The sequence below is a fragment of the Cyrtonyx montezumae genome, unplaced genomic scaffold, assembly GCF_038088225.1.
Source record: "Cyrtonyx montezumae isolate F1298 unplaced genomic scaffold, pur_monq_1.0 scaffold_5, whole genome shotgun sequence".
Taxonomy (NCBI): Eukaryota; Metazoa; Chordata; class Aves; order Galliformes; family Odontophoridae; genus Cyrtonyx; species Cyrtonyx montezumae.
Genome location: NW_027072056.1, coordinates 18,821,604 through 18,842,392, shown reverse-complemented (window position 1 = coordinate 18,842,392; position 20,789 = coordinate 18,821,604). Strand labels below are relative to the sequence as shown.

At 45.9% G+C, this 20,789-nt stretch overlaps 1 protein-coding gene across 4 annotated transcripts in view; it reads right to left on the bottom strand.

The window, feature by feature from the left end:
* The window catches only part of TNIK (TRAF2 and NCK interacting kinase), a 135,500-nt gene that overhangs the window by 48,866 nt on the left and 65,845 nt on the right, over window positions 1-20,789 (bottom strand). For all 4 annotated transcript variants that reach the window (XM_065748449.1, XM_065748451.1, XM_065748450.1 and 1 more), the window contains exons 4-9: window positions 17,308-17,433; window positions 11,348-11,458; window positions 9,094-9,184; window positions 7,633-7,763; window positions 2,609-2,663; window positions 2,168-2,246 (exon numbers count right to left, since the gene is read on the bottom strand). In XM_065748449.1, the coding sequence (XP_065604521.1) occupies window positions 2,168-2,246; window positions 2,609-2,663; window positions 7,633-7,763; window positions 9,094-9,184; window positions 11,348-11,458; window positions 17,308-17,433 (593 nt within the window). The remainder of the gene's footprint in view (window positions 1-2,167; window positions 2,247-2,608; window positions 2,664-7,632; window positions 7,764-9,093; window positions 9,185-11,347; window positions 11,459-17,307; window positions 17,434-20,789) is intronic.

The following is a 20,789-nucleotide window of genomic DNA, read 5'->3' as shown; positions in this document are numbered from 1 at the left end:
GCTTTGAATGCTCCAGGAGCCTGCAGGTGTTTGGCAATCTTTTCCAAAAAGGCAGAAGACAGCAGGATTCTCCCTAGCTCTGATTCTGGGTGAAACCTTCGCTGCATCTCATCACCACCCTGGTGCAGGTCAGCCCGTCTCCATAGTCACATGCACTGCTGCTCCACCAGCTCCTGGGCTTTGCAAAGCTTAAATAAATGTTTGCAAAAGCTTTTCAGCTGCTTAGATGAAAAGTGCTATTGCAGTGCAAATACCACTTCATTAACAAAGAGATTCTGTCATTTTTTATACGGCAGGGTTAGGAAGCATTTGATAATGACTTCACTAAAGTTCAAGTCGATTTCACCTGTGAAACGCAGAAAGAAAACAAAGCACCATTGCTGGCTGGATTTAATTGGAAGTGAAAAGGACACCAAAGAACCTGTAACTTCATAGAACCACAGCACTGTTTTGAAAGTGAGTTCAATGATCTCGCAAGCATAAAAAGACCTAGCAAGCAACAGAAAACAATAGAGCCACTGTGAGAGCCTGGTCAAACACCTCAGCTTCTCCTGGCTCTTGCAGAGCTTCAGGTCCAACACCTCCAGCTGAGAAATGAGTCAGAGACAGCAGATCTGCCTGGAGAGCCACTGGAAACACTCAAAAAAATTGTTCTTAAGGAACTGGTGAACTCTCACTGGCTTGGAGTGTTGTCTGCATCCTCTGCAGCTTCTCCTAGCAATGAAAGATTACCACCACCAGTGTTTAAAACCAAAGGGATTTTGGTGGCAATGGACTCTGACTGAACCTGCCTGGACATAGGGTAGTTTGGAGCACACACTGCTGTAGATACCTCAGGCTGCTTAGGGCTGAGCTGTGCAACCAAGGACAGGAGCAAAGCTTAGGACATATAGATCACCTGCCATACCTGGGGAAGATGGTGTCAAGCAATACCCTGGCTGCTGCAAAACACATCTAAGTGTGTTAGACTCTTATCTGAGCAAGGAGTAAAATATAAATTCTTCCCCAGAGCAGTTTTTACCTTAAGCTGATGAGGAAAGTACGCTGCTCAAAGCCTGCTTTTGTCAGCTGCCCTCCCCTCTGTCTGGATGCTGAGAACCTCTGCTGAATAAACAGCATATTTGTATGAAAAAAAAACAACACACTCTGATGCCTTACAGTCCATTTTGTGCTGTAGCAGTGAGGATAATGAAGTAGGAGACTGGTGATCTGGCAGAAAACAAGAGTCTAAACTTTTCTCAGCTCTCTGACAAATGGCATCCTAAAGAAAACTGTGCAAGGAGAGGGAGAACCTTCAATACCCTCTGGCAGAGCTGTCAGGGAAAGGTCCTTGTTGTACTGGTTGCATACTGGAACATCTGAGGACTGAGCTGACAAAATGAAGACACCTTTGCTAAATCCTGGGACTCCAAGCCTCTCATGCCTCTCCCTTCCCAGTAGCATTCCTGCTGCTTTGGCACTAAGCGTTTTCAGTGCCTACCAATTACTCTGCTCCCTTTTTGTGTGTGTGTTTTCAAAAAGATAATATGCATCATTTCAAGGAAGAAAGCACAGTTCCCTCCATGTGTTCAGCCTATCTGAGGCCATGCTGTCTCTCTAATGCCTGGCAGATCTCTCCTGACAAAACCAGGGCTGAACCTGAGGCAGGCAAACTGTGCGAACCAGAGAGGAGTGTTTTTAAGGACTCCAGCTCCATCAGTACAGAACATACAGTAACAAAACAACATCTGCTGGGCTTCAGAAGTATTTTTCCTACAGGTTTTCCTTGGCATATCCTGTTTTTTTTTTTCTTCCAAAACTGTGATGTACTTTTTCCCCCAAAATTGTAAAATAAAGCCCAAACTAAGTACAAATCTCTGCATTCCTGGGCCTTCAAGATAAACTATCCTTTCTTTTGGCCTGGGTACATGTTTCCATTTGAAAATGGAACCTTACTGGAAAGAAAGGGGAGCCAAGTGAAGTGTCAGCTGCTTTCAGCTGCACAAAGCACCTTGGAAAAGCCAACCAGATGCTGGGAAAGGGCAACGTGAGAGGCATTTCCCTCTCTGCCTCTCCCCTACCTCCCTCCTCATCCCATGTCTGTGCTCTGTGCAGACCAAAACGCCTCTCCACAGGAGACTCAGGCCCAAATGTGCACCCATTTTATAACCACTGAAGACAGACTCACCACTTCTTGGATTTCAACCTCGGGGCTGGGTTGCGGGGGATGAGGAAGAGGGCTCTCATAGGGTGCATGTCACAGAGAGCTGCAAAGTGCAAGAAGAGGCATTAAGCACAGCATGATGTCTCAAGAAGCGCCTACACACTACCCCCCAAACTCCCTCTGATGCCACCAGAGCAGCAGGACACATGCAGCATGCACAACAACAGGAGTCACACATGGTTTTTGTGCCTTTGCTTGCTGTTCCTATTCCCTAAGCCATGTCAGTCTGGCAGCTCTTTCCCACCATGTCTTGGACCCTGCAAACTGCACTGAATCCAGACCAGGTTGCTCAGTGAAACACTTGCCTGGAGTTTCCCCTCACGGATCCCAGTGCCTGCTGACACTCAGCAAATCCTATCAAGTCATCAGCAGCACTAAACAAAGCAGAACCATGCATCTACTTACGGGGAGCGCCTTCTGCCATCTCGATGGCTGTTATCCCCAAAGACCATAAGTCACTCTGTAAAACAAAGCAGATGGAAATGCATGATGCAGTGGAGCACTGTCACAATGGTGGACAACAATCGATACCCAGGATTCAGCCCCATGAGCTAGGTCTCTGCTTTCTCTGCCAGTCCCTAGACCTGCAGCACAGGATATCATCTTTTATGCTCTTCCCATATTTTAAGGATTGATAGTAGGCTCCTAGACCTGCTGCTTATCCCAAGCTTTATTGGAGAGCTTTTGGTGGATGTCATACTAGTGCAGGTGTGGGACATGGCCAACCCCTACAGCCATCTCACTAGACAGTTCCCAGCAGCTGTGGTGGGGAGATGTTGGCATCCCAGAGGTCCCAGTACACCCCTGTAGCTGTGGCATCCCAATGAACAACCCCCACTAAATCCCCAGTGATGCAGCAACACACCACCTCCCTGCTCCATGAAAAGGAAAGCAGCAAGGGGTAGGAAGGTGGCAACATCTACACAAACTGTTTTCCTGAGCCTTTGGCAGAGCTGAAATTTCACGTCCAGTGACCTGACCATCCAACTCCAAGGGCACAGCACAGTGGTGCAGCTTTGATTCCTCATCATGGGATGCAAGCAGCAGTGTGTGAACCCTGCAGGCAGCCCACAGCAGCCACCTGCATCCTGGACAAAGGGGGCTGCAAGCTCCCTGCTGCAAGCTGGATTTGTTACAGCTCTTGAGAACACAGACTGTCTGGGTTAGATTAGAAACACAAAGTATCTCAAGATACCTCAGGACTCTTTTGTATCATGCATTGCTCATTAGCTAGAAGCATGAAAAGCAGCATTTCGCCAGTGGGAGGAGAAACGAGCACCCTCATTTACTGTGTTCCCAAGCCTTCCTCAGCCCACATGGTTGTTTCAGTCTCCTGAACGATTAGTGCATGGAAAGTGCATCTATTCAGAAAGCTCCTTTGATTTCACACTTGTATCACTTCTCCTTCAATTTTCTCACTTGCAAAGAAGGATATTTATAGCTCAGCTCCTTGCCCATGAGGCTCCACTCTTCACCAAGCCACACCAGAAGACATCCCAAGTGAGCCCTGCTTACACCTCTCAATCTGGTAACAAGCCCCAGAGGATGGCTCAGCTCTCACAGACAAGGAGAAGAGACAACATGTGCTCAGGCAGAAGAAAATGAGAAGTTTCCTTAACGGGACTGCTGCAACTTGAGTTGGCTTTTTTTTTTTGGGCACAAGGAAGATAATTCATGATTTGGACATCATGTATAGGACTGCCTAATGATTCATACCTTTGCACCCAATGCACTGGGAACAGAACCCAGACTAATTTTGGTGCCTTCACTTGAAGCACAGTCCCCATGGCATCCCCAGACCTGGCAGAGGGGAAGGTGTCAGCTGGCACAGGCACACCACTAAAGCAAAGCCAAGAAGCTTCCTTTCTCTGCTCTGTTACAGACTTCAAGGACAGGGTCACTTTTCCAGCAGGTCTGGTGGAGATGGCTTTGACTCTAGTCACCATCTCACCATCCAGGGCTTCCCAGCTCCCTACAGCAAGGTGTGACTCCAGGCTTCTCTGGTTGCTCAGTGCAGGAGCTGTGAGGCTGAAGTCGTGGTCTGGCCCATGAAGGGCAGTACAAGGACCTGGCAACTCCAGAACTAGATCTGCTGAGATATGAAATGGGACATGGCAGTACCAGGGGCAGAATCCGTAGCTCCACAAGGAAGCCAAACTATTGAGTACACTGAAGAGGGCTCAAAAGACTGGCTGAACTCCAGTGACACAGAGTAATGAGCACAGGTACATGCCAGAGCAGAGGGACGGACTCTGCCTTCCATCCTCCCTCTGCCATCTCAGTTCCCATGTGCTGCTCTCCCTTTGCCCTGCTTTCTACCACGTCCCTGCAGTCTGCATTCCATTTCAAAAGCTGTCCTTCCCGAGCAGCCTCGAGCCTCTAATCCTGTGCAAATGGTACATCTGAGAAAGGCTGTTCTTCCCAGCTCAAAGCACCAGGAGCTGCAGGGCAGGAACCCCTGGGCACCACAGCACCTTCTCACATACACCCTCCAGAGAAGACAACCTGCATTATGCAGTTTCAAGGCTATTTACCTTCTTTTAACTCAAGTTTTCCCTTAACAAATGCTGTCCCATTAGTCCTTGCTCCTCATCTTTGTACCTGCCTGAAAGTTCTCCCTCAAATCTCATTTGCAGCACTTGTGCAGGACAGCCACGTCCATTCTTTGTCTCTGCTCAGCTGGGATTTATGCTGCATACTTAATTATCTCAGTCTTTCCACATGATTCAGTACGCATGACCCCTTCCTTTTGGTTGCCTGAACTCCTTCCAAATTCCTAGTGTGTCTTTCCATATTGAGGTGCCCAGTATTATATGCAACATGCCAAGTGATCTTAAAACTGGAGCAACACAGAGAAGGATTATCACCTCTCTAAGTCTCTGAGAGAAAGCAGAAAACTCAGTGGGAAGCACGCATTTCATAGTGATCTAAAATTCAGGTTTTTGTTTCTTCTTGAGTCTGAAAAGCTTTTCAGTCTACCCAGCAGAAAGCTGCTGTGCTAATATATTTGTATTGTCTTGACTTGAGAAGGGAAGCCAGCTAGTTTACTCCTTTCGATTCTACACTTATTGACAAGATATCTGAAGGAAAAAAGGAAGATTGTCTGGGGAGAAACCAGCAAATAACCTCAACAGTGTGGAGTTTTTATCTGTTCCTTTTTAGTGGTTTATTTTTGTGAGGAGGTATTTACTGCATCTTTCCGTAGATTACATAGCAACTCTTCTTGGCTCAGAAAGAAGTGAGATTAGAGGCTTTTTGTCCAATAGATTAAGCCTGCGAGGATTCCTTTTTTCACCCTCTAAGTCTCATCTTTTGTGTTCACTATTTTAAGCCAGTTGGCTAAACCTGAGTGTCTGATTTGCATGCCTTTAAAAAATAATAATTGTCATTTACATTTATTTCCCCACTTCAAAGCAAGAACATCAAGTGCAGGGATGCGACCTGGGGTACAGAATAATGCCCAGTGGCTCCCACATCACCATGAGCTCCACAAACACCCTGCACTAAGTGTGTCAGCAGCAAACAGCTCTCTGTTCCACGTCCCCAGTCAAGGAAAAACTCAATGCCAAGTGCAGAGACAAAGGCGCCCAGCCTGCTATGAGCATTTGATCCTTGGGGACAATAGAGGGATTTTGGTCCCGGCAATTGTGCACCACTCAACGGCATATTAAGTGTCCCAGTTTTTTTTCTGGAAAGAGTAAAACCTCAGGGACTTGTGAGGGTAAAAAGTTGTCCATGAAAAAATCATCCCCGCGCATGCGAGTTCAGTGCTCAGATTCCGGAGCGCTCCATCTCCTCTGATGTGTCTGAGAAATGGTAGCCAAAAAACAGGGTGGCACAAAACAACGTTGTGATTAATTAGAGCACTGCACAGAGCCAGAACCCTGTCAGCAGAGGAAGGTTGAGAGCAGAGAGGGTGGGATTCAGCCCTGCTGCAACACAGCCATCAGTGGAGCTGAGGAAATGCCTGCTCTAACTGCTTATCAAAGAGAACTCAATGACTGAAGATCAGAGTATTTCTGCGTGTCCTTATCATTAACAATTTATGCATCTGAGGGTCTGAGCTTGCACTGGAGAGATGCTCTCAGGAAGATCATCAGTTCAAAAGTAGAGTGGTACATGTAAATGGTTGAAATGCTCCTATGAAGAGAAGCCGCAATGGTTGGGGCTGTTCAGTCTACACGTCTCCTCAGGGAGACCTTACAGCACCTGAAGGGTGGCTACAGGAAAGGTGGGAAGGGATTCTGTAAGGGCATGCAGTGACAGAGCAAAGAAGCCAGTAATTGCACTGCAAGCTGGTGGGCTGTTGCACAGTCACATTACATTGTAACCCCCTGCTGTTAAAAAGCCTCACACCAAAGGGTTGCAAAGTCCTTTTAAAACATTACTCTGCAAAAGAGACCTCTCAGTATGGGCACAGAGGTACAGCAAGCTTCATATCCCCCTGCTTTGTCTGCAAAAGCCCACATCTGGGGGCTTTCTCTGCTCTCTGGAAATGCTCAGTGGATCTCAGGAGAGGTTGCAGTTAGAAATTGACACTTCAGTAAAACCACAGGGCACAAAAACCAAGGGACAAGCCTACAGACGTGCGTCCAGAAACTTGCAATGTAGCAGAACTGCAATAAAATACCAAAAGTTTTCCTTGCTGAAGCATCAGCCCTCATGCAGTTTGCATGGGCAGTGAGAATCACACCCACCCCGCTGACCTGCTGCGTGCCATGCCCCTCTCTTCATCCTACACCTCAGCAGCAATGTTGTGCTGCCACCGATCCAAAAATAAACTTTGAACAGGCAACAGACATGTGAAAAGTAGGTCAGAGCCCGAATGTCTGCTTGCGTGGCAACCTTCAGATCTCCCCGTGAATACCAGCCTGCAGGCCAAAAAGATGTGATTTTGCCCTTTCTGAACCTGACCTGACTGCTCTGAGGAATAAACTGAGGGAGTACAGCGTGTTTGATGCTAGTGCTTAAACACTCAGCACTGAAAAACTGAAGAGCAGGTAGGAAGCCTCAGTCTGACACCTTTCTTAGCATGGGGAAAGACTTCTTCACACTGAATCCTGGTAGGTGAACAGCACAACAAAACAAAACAGCACACTGGAGCCCAATTCACATCTCAGAACTGAACAGCCAGAAAGAGCAGGAGGAGACTATGCTGCCTGTCAATACAATCTGCAAAGCTGCAAGAGTGTACTAAATTCCTGCCTGCTCCAGTTTTAGGTGCTGGGGCACAACGGCAGAGATCCTACCAAGCACTGCCTTCAGATGTTTATGGCCACAACTCTTCATTTTGAGCACTCACAAGTAAGACAGCATATAGAGAAAACTCCTAGTCCCCTAGCTGCTTTAATTCCTTGATTACCTTATTAGTGACTGCACTACACTTTGCAAAGATTGCATCTATGGTGACATACAAAAGAGTACAGTACCTTAAAGTCGTAAGTGGCGTCAGGATTCTCATCACAAGCAATGACCTCAGGGGCCATCCAGTAAGGCGTCCCAATGAAGGTATTTCTCCTGCCCACTGTCCTGTCCAGCTGAGCACTGACACCGAAATCCACTATGGATTGGAAAGACAACAGGACACTGTAAGTGTCAGACACAAACCTGAGCAACGTGCTGCTGGATGTAAAACACAACATACACTAACAGGAGAGAAAATTATGGCTACAGACACTTTATTTCATCTTTGCTGAGGTCAACAGATTAACAGACATCAACCAAAGATGAATCTGATCATCTGATCTCTAGGTTTCATAAGCAACCCTGTGCCTTTTCCTCCTTGCCAGGAGGCAATGAAAAGAAATCATAGTTCCTCGTACTAATGAGAAACAGGGTTAGAAACATGAATAAGCAGCAGCTTTTGTTCTATGTTTTTTTCATTGAATTAAAGCCTGCCAAATGTTTGTAGAAACCTCATTTTTCTACCCAAATTCTTGCTGGAAATGGCAGAGATGAAAAAGCCTTCAGGAACCAAAGGCTAAGGACAAAAGCCCATAGGGAAATGTCAAGCACAGAGCTGCAAAATGAAGCAAAAACTGATGAAATCACATCAATGAGAAAATACTCTATGGTCCACTAAGTTCACTTTGCAAAACATAATGGTTGGAGATTTGCCCTGGAGAATTTCCCCTTGGAGGGGATTCTTCACCAGCACAAAGCCAAACGAGCTGGTGGTGCCATCTGCTAGGATGGGGTTTGATTCTGCTGCAAAGACATGGTAAAACTAGGTTTCCACCTCACTTCTCCAGTGTAAGAGATCTTTCATCACTAGCTTAAATTAAAAATGCACAAAGACAGCTTTAATAAGATAGGTCCTGGACAACTGAGGCTATCAGCACAGACGTGCTGTTCTATCTCCACGTATCTTCGTGTGGATGACGGGTCTTTTCAAGGATGACTAACAATGCATACAAAATTCAGGATGTTTCTTGCAATTGAAGCTCTGTCTTACAGGTTAGCTTGCAAACCTGTATTGTGCCATACTAAAAGAAATGGATCATGGTGCTGGAGGACACTACTACAATTGTGGGGAAATACACTTGGATAATGTCTGGGGACGCACACAGGCAAATTTTCAACCTAGGGCATGAAAAATGGTCCGGATTGCTCAACCTGGATCTGGTGGCAGAACTGCCCACACCACCTCTCTGCAGAAACACCACTGTAAATAGATCTTAGTATGCAGAACTTGGTCATCAGTCAATGACAGTTTATTGCACGGCACTTGGTCAACACCCAAGGTCGTACTTTTGAGGCTAGCACAAGAAAAAACAGCAGTTTTTAGGATCCATTCCCATTCTCCAAGTCATTTTACAGGCTCTAGCAATTTTATTTCTTCTCTCCAGGCAGCCTACTTGCAGTTTCCAAGAGCTCTAACCAACCCTTACCTAGTTTAACTTCTGCATTTTCCGTCAGCAATACATTCTGTCCCTTGATGTCTCGATGAATTACTTTGTGCTGGTGTAGATGACTCAAGCCCTAGAGAATTCAGAGAAAGGTTAGAGGAATCCGAGTTCAAAGCATGCTATTTTCTGACATTCCCCCTCAACCAATTATGGTCCAGAAATGAAAGATTCACAGTTGGAGTTAAGCACTTGAGAACGCTTTTGTTTATTATGTGTTGAAAATGCTGTCCTGTGTTACATACTGGGAGGACATACCCAGTGAATGAAACACCCACTGGCTGGCTGCATGTGCTGCAGTGGGTGCTCTGCAGCAGGTGACAACCACTGACAGTTCCAGAGGGATTAAGACCAGCCTTTCAGTTTCTGCAGGAACCCATAGTAACCCAAATTCCTCTGTATTTCTAGATGTAGTTTTCCCCATGGGCTCTTCTTCCTTAGGGAGCCATTTGTGTTGGACAAATAATAGAATGCTCATGTGTCCCTTCTGTACTTCCATCATCAAGAAACAAACAAAAAAAAACCAATTCTCTTTGTTATATTGGTCCAATAAATGAGACTCCAATATACTGAAAAGCTTGTATTAAAAAAGCTACCATGGAAATACAAATATTATAACAGGCATATATCCCTAATAGAGATATAGCTCAAATTAAAACCCTGTCTCAAAGGCTAAAGGTAAACTAGCTTTTTGTTGTGCTTCTTTATTAGCTCGTTAATTTCTTTTTGCAACCTACACGTTTATTTCATTCATTTATTATTACATTTTTAAAGGAAGATCCACCTATAATGCCAGCTTAATAAAAAATGGATAACCGTAAAAACTAATTCTGCATTAGGTTTACACTTCACATTAAACATTCATATTCAAGGAAGAAAATAATTTCTACTATCACTGCTGGTAGTTATTAGTCATTTTTTGCTTGTTGCCTTGAGAAAACACTGTGGAACAGATTATATCTGTAGAGGTGCCCCGCTGCATTCAACTTTTAGCCACGTTATACCCAGTTAGAGGCTCAGTGCATTGGAGGCAAAGCAAAAATTTCACTAAAACAAACCCTTCCACGGGGCAGGGTCAAGTCTTACATGTCAGAATTACCAGGCTCCCTTGACTTCTGTGACAAGAAGGAACCACACATACTGCAGCATGAAGGTGGGAGTGTCTTATGCCCCCAAACACTGTTTTATGACCCCAAATCCCCAGCAGCCCTTGCAGCCTGCAGGTCACTAACTAACTACCTTGAAGCATGGCCACAGCAGAGCAGAGCTTGCACTCTGCACAGCCCAAATGCGAGCAGTGACACTTGAAAGTGGCCCTGGGACATGATTCAGTGGATAGGTTTTGACTCACTGACAGAGCCTATTTTAAGAAGGAGGCTCACAGAGCTCATGCATTTGTAATAAACCCACATGCAACTGTGGTTTCCTGATGCTGAAAGAAAAACTGATCAGCTCCAGCACCAGCTCCTTCTGCACATCAGGCTGGTGGCACCCAGGGTGAAGAGCAGTGCTGCGTCACCCTTGGTCAACAATGGGAGCTATGAGACAGCATCAGACACAGCCCGATGAGAGCTCCTAGAGCAGTAATTCTGACTCGTTTTCTCTGAATGGCTCTTGTATAGTTTTCTTCACGTGTCTGAAATTTCCTCTTCTCTTGAATAAAATTTCAGTTCATGAACTCTTAAGTTGTTAATGTCAGGGCAACCACTGCAATGGCACGATCTGACCTCATTTGTAGAAAATACAAGCAAGTCTTTGCTAGAGGTGCCACCTTCCAGCACGGACCATTTTAAGACACTCCAGTCAAACATTAATCTTGTGGGTATAAAAGTTGCAGCATCCTCATTAAAGTCAGAGGCATGTGGATTTAATAAAGCATAAGATGCTTTTTAATCACGCAGACTCTCTCTACTGATTTTATTAGTCCTTACCTTCCTGTTAATTGAAAACATAATCCTACCGTAAATAAATCTTTGCCTCATTTAATATGAAGGGAAATTATATTTCTGCTGAAGGAAAGAAGAGGGTTAATATTCAGGCAACTAACAGAGCTAAAGGGCATTAAGTAGTGCTTATTTATTATGCATCATACAAGCACATGAATCATTCATGCCTACCGGCAGCGAAGCTGCTCAAGTCCATAGAGCAGAGCCTCAAGAGCCAACGGCTTCGCGTGTCCCCGAGGCCCATGTGCCACACTCCACCAACGCATGGCATTTAGCTCCCTCTGGGCACATACCCGTAAAATCTCTCTGCAGATGTAGGCAATCCACTCCTCCTTCAAAGTGTTCCCCTTCGTGTTCTTGATGAGGTCGGTGACGGAGCCCGCGCCGCAGAACTCCATCACCAGCTGCCAAATGAAACAGAAGTGCAATTACTGCAATTAGGCTGAAAGCATCCTCCGGGCTGCAGAGCCCAAGGGCACAAGCCTGACACTGGCAGCACAGCTGCAATCAAACCCATCAACTTTTAATGCACGTGCTTTTTGTTAAAAAAGGAAACAACGAGAGGTGGGAAGGCTGGAAAGGTGCACTGCTCTCCAGTAGGGTGGGGGTGAGCAACAGGAATCACTTTGACGCTGAAAAGCAGAGAGCAGAAACCTTGAAACCATACTAGCAAAATTCTGCCTCTTGCATTTAAGCTCTTTGACCCTGAATAGGTGAAAGCAACACGACAGACATTTGAAAGCAACATGACAGACATCTGAAAGCTTCATAAACCTTAAAAACCAGCAATATTTTTCCATTTTTGTACCAGCCCACCTCTGTCTCAACCACTTTTTTAAGCAGAGCCCTCTGGAGTCCAAGCTTGCTGTGCTGCTCCCCAGGGACAGCTGGAGCCCTACTGCTCGGGTTGATGCCAAATAGACCAAGCACCACCATCTGTACCACAATATCAAATACAGAACTACAAGGCTCTAACCTGGATCCAAACTTAATCTTGTCATTGAGCAACTGTGAAATAAGACATTCTAAATAGCCCAGGAAATGACTCCGGGGCCACCATGGGCTGCTGGTGTGTGGTAACTGCTGTGCTTAAGAACCTGAGCACAGCCCGAGCATGCAGCAAGCCTCCCCCAAGTCCTTCTGAAGTGCTTCTTTCTCAAAAGTGAAACCACGCTTTCCAGTTAGATCAGTTTGTCTGCAAAAAGATATTCCCTTTCCCTACAGGTCATGCTGTGCCAGATTCTTCACTGTGCACGTTTAAAGTTTCCCATCACATGCAGCTTACATGGTATTTAACATCTGCCAAGCAAGAGACACTGCCTCATTAAGAACACGGACCAAGAGAAGAAAGGAACAGCAGAAGGTTGACCCAAGTCCTACCCAAACTTCTCAGAGATACTGATTGAAAAGACTGCTATAAATAAATAACCACAGAATTCAGACCCAGTCCTGCCACAGAACTCCTGTATAAATAAAACACTTGAGCAGAATACATCTTAGTCGGCTGTGAGATCCCTCTGACCATGCTCCTATCTTTAGTTTTGTTATCAAGTTTCTCTTCCCTTCCTAAAATGACAGCTGAAATATTCGTCGTGTATCTCGTTACACCAGGAAACTGGCTCCAAGCAGCAGATGCATGGCTGGCCAAAGTCTGTCCTGTGAGGACAGCATCTACATGTGTTTCTGATTAACCGAGCGTTTGGGATACCGCTGCAGCGAGCACTGAAAGGAAATCCCTGGATAGCTGAACCAGCTGAAAACACTTTCCAACCCAACAGGCTGACCTCTCCCTGCAACACTCCATGGCCCCCTGCCATGGAAACTCATCCACGGGACCTCACCGGGGTTTGCAGCAAGAGGCCATGGTGGCTGGAGGAGGTCTGGGAATCGTTTTGTTAAGGATCACTTCACCCTTGCCTTCTCCTTCAGAAGGAGACAGGTTCATCCACACCACACCTGTTTGCACGAGCTCCTCACTGCCGTGGAAGAGGAAGGGCACATCCTGCTATGTACTGCAATCACTGTGCTTTAAGGAAGATGGAACAAACACCATTAGAAGTTCCCAGTGCACACATTAATCTGCCAGACTATCTTTATGGAGTTGGCAACTCCCTCAGTCCACTGTTCTCTCCCTCATTCCACAGAGCTAAGATTAATTCTGCACCAGTAGGTGAATAATGCTGCTGCCCACTGATGTATCTGAAATTTGTAATTGTGAAAACTCCAACCAAAAGAGACAGAGGGAAAAAGATTCTTAGGGGGAGTGTTTCCAGCTTGGCTTTTGAAGAGCTGCCCAATCCTACAGCATCCCTAAAATACAGCTTCCAGAAGTTTCCAATGGGATGAGAAGGGAGCTGGCAGCATGCTGCCGTGGCAGGTAGTGGCAATGAAATCCCATTTCAAGAGTTCTCTTTGATGCTCAGAAAAAAGGATGCTACAGAAGACCCAAGTATGGTTTTACTACACAGCCTCCAAAGAGAGGAAATAGTGAAGGTGGGTTACATGCCATTAGGTAAGGTGATATCGGCATGGTATGTTTGTATATAAACAGCCTTCCTTACCAGCCTCATGTCACCCATCTTCTTAAAGGATGGAGTCATGATAGGGTAAGACAATAAACATGAAATGCAGGCTCAATTTTTATTAACTGCAATTAAAATTATCATCAAGATGGGATAAAGGTAATATCATCTTCCAAAATTTAATCTGCAAGGCCACTTATTGAGGAAGTATTTTTAAATACAGTTCATTTAGCATCTACTTAGCTCTCCATATCAGAGTGACAGCAAACTTGACAAGGACACCAAATTCAGAAGCAGCAGCTGCAAATCTCCATGTCCTGTTGTATCACCCAGAGGAGTGATACAGCTTTGAAAACAGCCACCATTTCCAGAATGGGATTCCACAGAGACTCCCACTCCCTCCCACCAAAAACCCAACTTTCCTTTTTTTCCAGTCAATGAAAGCCATCACACAACTGCCCCAGGCGAAATGCTGATGGAAACCCTTCCCCCTGCTGAGTGTGACAGCAGAAACCAGGCGCAATGCAATCCCTTATGGCCCCGACACACCGATCTCCCACCACACACCTTGGTGAAAGGGGCTCTTACCCCACACATGATGGAGCCAGCAATGGAGTATGAAAAATCTCCAGCATGTGAACCTGATGCCCACGGGTAGTGGCAGCCTTTTGGGGGACTGGAGAGAATTACAACTCAACCCCAACCAGCCTCCTGTCCCATTGTGTGATGGCCTGGTAACCAGCACCTGAGGTCTGAGGTGAGCAAAGGCCTTGCAAGGAGAACCTGGCCACCCCCTGGGCTGCTCCCCCTATTTCTGCACCTCTTCCCCATGGGGGCCTCAATCCCACAAAAGGGACACAGCACCCCAGGGAGCAATGCCTTATCTGGAATAGCAACAAGAATACCTCGGTTTTGTATTTAACGTTCCGTAAAGGTTGTCCCTGCGACTTTTACTTCCTTTTTCACTCATCACAGATTTGTGATACAGATCTCTATTGTTGTCTGGCCAAGCACACTCTCTAATTTCAGGAAAACTCATCTGGTTGGCGAGCTCATCCTTCAGGGCGGGTGGTGCTGCTGAACAGGAGAGACCTGCTCATCACCAAAGCACGCGGCAGAAACGATGACAATACTTTATGTCAGGAGCCCGCACGCTTCCGAGAGATCTTAATCTCCACTGAAAGAGCTCTCTGTTTTTTATTTCCGTATCAGCCTCCCGAATGTCGATAAAAAGAATTACTTGGGCATTATCAGAAACCGTTTTATTTCAGCAAAGGGCCAATGAAAAATAAACAAGCCTTTATCTGAGCTGGAAGACTGATAGAGTTCGCACAAGTCCTAATTCAATCAGATGCCGAAACAACAGCAATTGAAGACAGAGACAGCAGCACTCCTGCACGGCCAGGGAGCGTTCCCATAACACCTCAGCCAGCCCAGCACCGCACACACTGCAACACATCTCACACATCAATTCTATGCCAGGAAAGGGGTCCCTAGGAAAAGCCCCACCTGTGAGCTGAGAGGTGACTCGTCTGAAAGGAACTTCTCGTGTCCCACCTGCCCTTCCCAGGAGCCCACAGATGAGCAGCACTGCTGGGTGCACAACCCTCTTCCCCTTTTGTGGCCAGGTGGCCCACAGGGAAATCACAGCTTTCCTCCTGACCTCTGCCAGCAAAGGTGAGCCAACATGCACAGCTTCATGTGCTGCTTCACGATGGGGATGTGACAAGGAGTCTCTTGTCATCCCAGGATCTCCCCTTTCTGGTAGCTCGGGCTGCACGGCATGGACAAACCATCTTAGAAAAATTATTTTCTTAACACTTCCATATGCCAAGAGCTTCTTGAAGCGGAGCTGAATTCAAAAAAGCCTCCTCCCTTGGTCTGGCCGTGCTAATCCCAGACTCAGGCAGGAGTAAGCCCAGCTCCAAGAGTGGCTGTCTGTTCAGTGAGGGCTTTGGCATGGGCTTGGCTTATTTTTTTTCCCCTCAAGGCTCTCCAGAAGCACTAGGCGAAATGCTGTGGGTTGGTTTTTGTTTCTCTCTGTTTTTTTCTGTTTTTTTGGGTTTTTTTTTGGACACAGATTATAAAACAGCTAAAGCCAAATGGAATTTCACGGGATGAAAAGGCATTTCTCAGCTTGACAGCTTTCTCCTCGCTGAATTCCAGGCTCTCTGCGAAGAACAGGTTTTTCAAAGGTTCCCACAAAAAGAAAAACAACAAACTCAGTAACAGAAGACCCTGGAGCCCAAGCCCCCACACCTTCCCAGTAATGTTGTCTACCAGCAAAGCTGGGTACCAATGTGGCAGGAACCCCGACAGCTTCAGTTCTGTCCCTGGTGACATTTTTGTCCTCTGTGATCGCCCCCAGCTCCCACAGCCCTCTGACATTTAGCCACACAGACACAACTGAAGTCACTGCACTGGGAACTTTTTCCTAAAATAAAGCCCAGATCATAGGGAAACTAATGAAAATAGACCACAGTCTGCAGTAACTCTGTCAAGATGCAGAAGAATATGCTGGGAACTGCTGAATGAAAACCAAGGTTTTGGATGCTGGCATTAATTTGTAACTTTTTAACATACATCTGTATATTTGGAGGTGGGGCAAGGGGACATGGAGAATAAAACAGCCCAGGCTTCATCTCTTCAGCATATCCATCACTATTCAATTGAATCACGGCTATCTGTTATTCCTGAAAACAGTAGGCTCTAGCAACCTTGCTCAGACACTGAAAAACTCTGGACAGCAAGATGAGCTTTCTCCTGATGACTCCACCTTAAAACCGAAGAGGACATTGCTGCCTTCCCAGAACCAAAGGCAGAACACGTACGGCGCTGAGCAAACCTGAGCAACAGCTGGCACTGGCTCCTTTGGCCTGCACGCACTGAGCTCTCAGAACATGGCACAGTGCCTGTCATTAATGTTTCATGGCCCTTATGGTAGGAAGCACGGCAGCACCATGGGCTGTGGTGCCAAGCTGCTCTGTGCTGCTCTTGCAAGCAGTGGGGCCGGGAGGGGAAGCAGGAGGAGGAGGAAGAGGAGGAGGAGGAGGAGGAGTGGGGCTCACACATTCTGTCCTCTGACAGACAACGGATTGCAGCTTTATTCTCCGAGTCCCAGGAATGCTGAATGAATAACTGAGAAGCCGCGGTTTGGGGAAGCAGCAGGATGAGGCAGGCTAGGATACACAGGGGGGCAAAGCAGCTTCCAGCCCTTCAACCGCATGAGGCAATCGCCCCTGAAATGGCTCAACAGCTGCAGACCTTTCCACCTTCCCTTCTCCATCCCTCTCCTTATTTCCCTGTGTTGTCTCTGCAGAAAATTGAGCACAAGAACTAACGCTGGGAGCTGGAAGGAAATAGGAGCAAGAGCATCCTCCACTCTGCACCTCAACCTGCATCTTCCCAGCACAGCTCCCTTCTCCTTCCAACTGGTTTCAGTGCACTTACTTTCACAGCATATAATAGTTTTCAATATGTTATTATAACAAAGATGCTGTTAATGACAGTCCAGACCAAATACATATTTTTTTTCATCACTCTGCAAAGACTTCATGGCAAAATGGAGAAGCATCTTCCTGTGTAAGAGCAGCCTTTTCAAAGTCATGATTTCAAAAAAGCCAGATGCAAAATAAGACTTTTTGAGCAATGCATGTGGTGCTAAGTGGACAATGAAGGGAAATTGGGTTTGTCAAAACGGAGCTATTCTCAAGGCAGGGAAAGCAACTCACCCAGAGCTGATCATCCATTCCCGGTGGGTTCTTTTTAATAAAAGCACCATAGTACGTAGCAATATTTCGGTGGTGAGAATACTTCTTCAACATGTTAATTTCTTGTTTGATCTCTTCCTCTTCATCCTGGGATGAGGGGAAAAAAGCCAGAACAAAACAGTGACACTAACAGACAGCATTTCATGCTAAGACAGCGTTTCACAGGCACTGCTCTCATCTCCCTGCATTACATTGGGCAGCTTCCACACACCCCATTTCTGACTGCTCTCTCCTAAGTTTCCTTTTATTGATTTGGGGTTTGTTGTTTGTTTTTACAGTGTCACTAGCACCAGAGCCACGCAGCCTGAACATCTGGATTGGAAACTAGCTGTTTAAAGACAGGCACTTGAGCAAAAAGCTAAGAACAGCAGGCCCAGAGATGCACTGCCACATCCCCTATCACATTTCTGAATCCTGAATTGGAAAGATCACCAGACAGTTCAGAAACCAGCTCCTTCCCAAATGGTTCAGACTGTTGGTGCCTCCTCAATGGGCACAAAGACATGGCCACAACCACTGCCCTTCAAGGCTGCAGTACAGCAAGGTTTGACCAGGAAAGAAGTCCTTGAAGGGAGATATGTTCTGCATCCAGCAGGCCACCAGTATGAGACTCCGACATCACATGTTCTCAGCCCACCTTCTCAAACAGATTCCTTTTCACATCCTATCCTAACATACCTTTGTACCATATTGCTCTGAAGCTGAACTATACTTGCATTAGTCCTGTAATGCATCAGCACAGCCTCCAAGACCTGTCAAGAAGACCATGGGGATGTCTGTCTAAAGGACTGTGCACAGCTGTTACTTCACAAGTGTGGATCAGTGGTTAGCACCTTGATGCTGATGAGCGCCAGAAGGACTTTTTTCCCTCTGTAGTACCCTTTCATCCCTCACTTGCTCTGTCCTGCTTTCAGTTTCACATACCAGCACATGACAGGATGACCTGGTGATAAGACTAACTGCAGACACAGTTCTTAAAGACCAGTGCTCCTTGACTAGACACAACACAGTTGGAATGGCAGATTTCTTCCCAAGCTGCCAAGGAAAATAACTTAAACAATTGCAAGATTTTCATAGACAATTCAGGAAGGAACAGTGGAGGAAAAAATAAAGAGTTTTGGAGCTTGAAGAAAAAAACCTCCAAATATATCTTCAGTAAGAACACGGAGAGCATAAGCACCAATGAGAATGAAGAATGGGCCCAAGGGTTATAAGAAAAACGTAGGAACTGCTCTGAAAGACCACTATCACCTCTTCTCTTCAAGAAGTCAATATAATTTTGCTAGTCCTTGTTTGCCTGGGGAACCAGGGAAGATAACACTTAGATTACCAGGTCTCAGAGATAAATCTTTTATTGAAACTCTCTGTAGCAGAAAAGCAATGGGATGCTCAGTCCTGCTGGAAGCAAGGAGGAGCTGTCAGTGCAAAAACCCACCAGATTCCTGTGTATCCCTAGTGAGGTATTCATCATCCCACCGCTGTGTTACCTTCTGCTAAGAACAGAGAAAAGCCATGAGGACACAGTGTAAGGTTTTATCTTGAGCCCCTTTTTAGGCCGAGTAGTTAAAAATGGGCGAAAAAGGTGAAAAAGAAAGAAAATAGTATCAATTGACCTGAACAGCAGAAGTCAGGATGAGGCCACATATCCAGGCTCCAAAGGGTAACCCATGAGCTTCATGCTGGCATGAACCTGCTCTGCTACAGAAGTCATGACAGAGGTCTACACTGGCACACGTATGTGCTACCTTATGGACAGAGTTGTCAGGCCAAAACCACGGGGACCTGGCTCCATGCCTGGGCAAGGATCACAGAAATGCTGCTGGAAGGCACCTTTGGTCCCCCCAGGATCCCCAGCTCCACCTCCTGCTCTGAGCAATACCACTGCCAGCAGTCATACAGCCAGAGAGGTCAGAAAAATGAATTGTCATAGCAATCTGTTGTAACTACTCCAAAACCCCAAAGGAAAACCCAGAAAACCCACAGACCATGTGCTGTTGCCATGCTTTGCCTCCATCAATTGATTCTATTAGATCAGTCTTTGGGAAGTAGGTCACAGAGCATGCAGTAGAACCAGCCCCTGGAAAATTAATCTAAGTTCTTAATTCACAGTCACTGCTCTAACAGATCAAGTGCTGTAATCTGAGGGCCTCTATGCCCCAATCTTCCCCAACGTACAGTTAGCAAGAGCACAAAGTCAAAGCCCTGTCTTCAGGAATCTTTTGGGATTTTAGGGCAAGGTAAATGTTGGGGACAATGCTGGCTGCGAACTCAATTAACTATGGCAGATCTACACTCCAGAATTGTCCACTATGAAATTACAGATGGCTATGATTTGGGAAGCACACTAGATCCACTTTTGTAGGCTTCTGAAATATCCATCATCATCAGGAACAAAGCAGAACTGCAAGCAGTGCATGTGAGGAGGTGGCAAAGGCTTGGAGTCTGGATTCTCACCACCTCACACTGAGCCTGGACCAGGAGCCAAACCTTACTCCAAGCAGGAATCAGGAACTGACTTTAGAAATGACTCCAAAAACAATTCTTGTGGTGAATGGAGAGCATGGCTCTAGGTCTGACTTCAGCATCAACAGCTACGAAACACAGTCAGCTCCCCACCACATTGCAGGTGTGCTTAGTTTTCACCACAGTCATCGCAATGGTCTTCAGAGGGATAAGAAGCAGAAGTTCAATAAGGCTGTTTTGTGCTTTTTTTTTTAAGGAGAAATGACTTTTAGAATTTGTGTGTTACATATCAAAAGAAAAATAAAAATAACTGACGTTTTAATATGGTTGAAAGCAGCTCAAGAGGAAAATAATTAAATAGCCAAACAACACATTCCATGCCAAACATCTGATTTACTGCCCTGGACATTCACTTCAGCTAGTCAGAGAGAGGCAGGAAGCATCACTACTGTTCTCCTTAATTAAATACATCTACCTGCAGGAAAGCTAAAGAGCAGTTATTAAGAAGAATTCCAAGCTGAGACTCTATTTTGGAAGCAAGAGGATTAGATCAGGGATATCCACTTAAAAATAAGGCTGAAAATACCAATTATTGAGCAGGACTGGATTTGGGCTATCTTTCTTCAAAGTCCTTGCTTGGACTGACAATAGTTAAAAAAACACTGAGCTAAGCAGTGACTCAAATTTAAGCCCCTCTTTCACCTAGAAGTAACATTCTGACTTTTCAGCTTCAGTTTGCTGTAACCTCAGCCATCACCCTGTGGGAATCTCACTGCCATTTATGCCATGGGGTTGTGCTTGCAGGGTCTGCCCACTGTCTAATGGGCATTATAGCCCAACCTGAACAAAAACCAGATGAAAGGTACTTGTAGACATTGTAAGAAAACAGAAATTCCTTCCGACTTATTTCCACACATCACTACACCTGTTAATACAAAAAAGGACCTGAGTGAAGGTCCTGCAAGATATAAATACCACAC